Genomic DNA, 3299 nt, shown 5'->3' with positions numbered 1-3299 from the left:
AGAAGAGTGATATACAGTTGAACCACAGACAATAAAAGGAGATAGCTCTTGATCAAAAAGGAAATAATAGGAGGTAGAAACAAAGACAGAAAGATAAGGATATTCGGTGAAAGAAGAAGAAGAGATGAGAAAGAAGATTCGGCCAGCAGAGATTAAAAGAGAGAAAGAGAGAGAAGGAAAGATTCGGCAGTAAGAGGAGAGGGGGAGGAGAAAAGAAAAGAGCAGAAAAGGACAAACCCAAGAGGTACTTCCCAAAACTTGGCAAATTTCGACACCCAAAACCTAATATCTTTAGTACCTAGAGACCAAATTCGGAAGATACTACCCCAAAAATTTCTTCCAAATGACGAAAATAAGAACCTTTTCCCCCCAACCGAATTCTCAAGGCTTGAATTACCCCAAATGGCAAGCACTCCCCCTCCTAATAAAATTCCTTGATTTTCTCATAATATCTCTCCCCTTATCCCTCCTTGATTTAGTCCACCAAAAACTCCATTCAAATTCTATTCAAACCCCCTTTAGTTATGTTTCAGTCCAACTCCACTACTTACACAGCTTAAGCAGGAAAATAAAATACTCCATTGCACAACCTAGGACTTGAACCTCAGACCTCACAGTTACACAACACGCCACCTTGCCACTAAGCCACAAGCTCTTTTTGTGTCATAAAACCAACACTATTATTTATAAGGCCTATAAGCCAATGTCCAGTTTCATACAAAAACTAAAAATTCTGCAAAAGCCAAGACTTGAACCCAGGCTTCTCAAACACTCCCAAACATATCCAATTCACTTAACCATTGAAGCAAACAAGTAGTTGTGTCAAAACATGCAAAAATTAGAGACTTAGAATTTTGGGGTGTTACAACTCTACCCCCTTAACGAAATTTCAGCCTCGAAATTTACCTGGTCAGAAAAGATGAGGGTATTGCCGACGCATCGCCTCCTCAGGTTCCCACGTGGCTTCTTCTGAACTGCAATTACACCAAAGCACTTTGACTAGAGGAATAGATTTCTTCCTCAGTACTTTAACCTCACGGTCCAATATCTGCACTGGCTCCTCCTCGAAAGTCAGATTTGGCCTAACCTCGATCTCCTCGATTGATACAATGTGTGTGGGATCAGAGTGATAACACCTCAGCATGGAGACGTGGAACACATCATGAATCCAGTCTAATTCTGAAGGCAACTCAAGTTTATATGCGACCGGCCCCACACGCTTCAGTATACGGTAAGGCCCAATGAACCTAGGGATAAGCTTACCCTTCTGTCCAAACCTCAGTATCTTTTTCTATGGAGAGACCTTGAGAAAAACGTAGTCCCCCCACAGAATACTCAATCTCTCATCGTTTAAGATCCGCGTAAGACTTTTTCCTATCAGATGCTTCCTTCAATTGGTCTCGAATCAGTTTTACCTTCTCTTCGGTATCAGAATCTAACTCAGTCCAACAGGTAAGAGTACCACATCTACGACCATATAACACCTCGTACGGTGCCATTTGAATACAGGACTGGTAGCTATTATTATACGCAAACTCTGCTAGTGGCAAGTAATCTTCCTAGTTGCCTCGGAAATCCATTACACAACACCTTAACATATCCTCTAGTATTTGAATCACCCTCTCTGACTGACCATCTGTCTGGGGATGAAACACAGTAATAAAGTCCAGTCTAGAACCTGAAGGCTAGTGCAATTTCTTCCAAAACTGAGAAGTAAAGCGAGAATCTCTATCAGATATTATGGAAACCGATACCCCATGCAGTCTTACAATCTCAGCCACATACAGTTTAGCCAACTTCTGCAAAGAGTAATCAGTACGAACTGGTATAAAATGGGCAGATTTAGTCAATCGATCTACAATAACCCATACTGAATCCTTTTGGTTAGGCGTTAAGGGCAGCCCACTCACAAAATCCGTGGTTACCCTCTCCCACTTCCAAAGTGGAATCTTTACTGGCTGTAGTAACTCTGAACGTAACTGATGTTCAACCATCACTTGCTGACAAATTAAACACTTACCCATAAAATCTGTTACTTCACGTTTCAATCTTGGCCACCAGTATAACTCATGAAGATCTCGATACATTTTATTCCCGCCAGGATGCATAGCAAAAGGACTACTATGTGCCTCTCGCAGTATAGACTGCTTCAAATCATTATCCCTCAGTACACAGACTGTCACACGGAAGCACAATACTCCTTCACTATTCAACACAAAATTTAAAGTTTCCCCACTCTCCACCTGTCAGAAATGAGGAACCAGTGACTCATCCAACAACTGTTTACCCTTAATCTATTCAGTCCAGTCAGTCTAAGTTGCAGCTCAGCCAACAAGCTACCATCATCAAACAAGCTGAAACGAGCAAACATTGCTCTCAAATCAGATACAGCCCTATGGCTCTGTGCGTTAGCTACACGTTAGCCTTACCCAGATGATACTCAATCGAGAAATCATAATCCTTGAGCAGCTCTATCCATCTTCGCTGCTTATGATTCAGCTTCTTCTGAGTGAGGAGGTACTTAAGGCTCTTGTGATCTGTGTAGATAGTACACTTCTCACCGTATGAATAGTACCTCCAAATTTTCAGTGCGAATACCACCGCGGCTAACTCCAATTCATGAGTAGGGTAATTCGCCTCGTGAGGCTTAAGCAGACGAGACGTATAAGCAACCACTTTACCCTCCTGCATCAGCACACAACCCAAACCCACGTGTGATGTATCACTGTAGACAATAAATTCCTTCCCAGACTTTGGCTGTATCAAGACAGGGGCCTCTGCTAGAACTTTCTTCAATTTCTCAAAACTTTCTTGCTGCCTATCAGTCCAGTTAAATGGTACCCTTTATGCAACAAATTAGTTAGAATTGCAGCAATTAAGTAAAACCCCTCAACAAAACGTCTGTAATACCCTGCCAGACCCAGAAAACTTCGAATCTCAGATACGGTCTTAGGTGGTTTCCAATCCAGTACGGCTTCTATTTTTTGAGGATCAACCCTAATCCCCTAGGCAGATACCACATGACCCAGAAATGTCACTTCTCGCAGCTCGAACTCACACTTGCTGAACTTAGCGTACAACTATTTCTCCCTTAAAATCTGTAAAACAATTCAGAGATGAGCATTATGTTCACCCTCGGTTCTCGATTACACCAAGATATCGTCTATAAACACCACCATAAACCGATCTAGGTAAGGTTGGAATACTCAGTTCATTAAATCCATGAAGGCAGTTGGTGCATTCATCAATCCAAACGGCATCACTAGGAACTCATAATGTCCCTTAATGAAGAGATCACA

The 3299-nt window shown here is 41.9% G+C and overlaps 1 protein-coding gene across 1 annotated transcript; it reads right to left on the bottom strand.

The window, feature by feature from the left end:
* Positions 1-910: 910 nt before the first annotated feature.
* LOC105793200 (uncharacterized) lies at positions 911-1499 on the bottom strand. Its single transcript, XM_012622125.1, has 2 exons — positions 1416-1499; positions 911-1291 (listed from the first exon to the last, which is right to left on the bottom strand). The coding sequence occupies exons 1-2, from the start codon at positions 1497-1499 to the stop codon at positions 911-913; spliced, it is 465 nt and encodes a 154-aa protein (XP_012477579.1).
* Positions 1500-3299: the final 1800 nt, after the last annotated feature.

The sequence above is a fragment of the Gossypium raimondii genome, chromosome 8 (genome assembly GCF_025698545.1).
Source record: "Gossypium raimondii isolate GPD5lz chromosome 8, ASM2569854v1, whole genome shotgun sequence".
Lineage (NCBI taxonomy): Eukaryota > Viridiplantae > Streptophyta > Magnoliopsida > Malvales > Malvaceae > Gossypium > Gossypium raimondii.
Note: the sequence above shows the minus strand (reverse complement) of the source record. Positions and strands in the feature narration are given on the sequence as shown.

Bases quoted from the DNA above. Each gene is read 5' to 3' on its own strand.
- LOC105793200 (XM_012622125.1), bottom strand. From the start codon at position 1,499: ATGGCACCGTACGAGGTGTTATATGGTCGTAGATGTGGTACTCTTACC. The intron at 1,292-1,415 runs GTAAAACTGATT...GTCTCTCCATAG, and splicing joins ATTCTGATACCGAAGAGAAG to AAAAAGATACTGAGGTTTGG.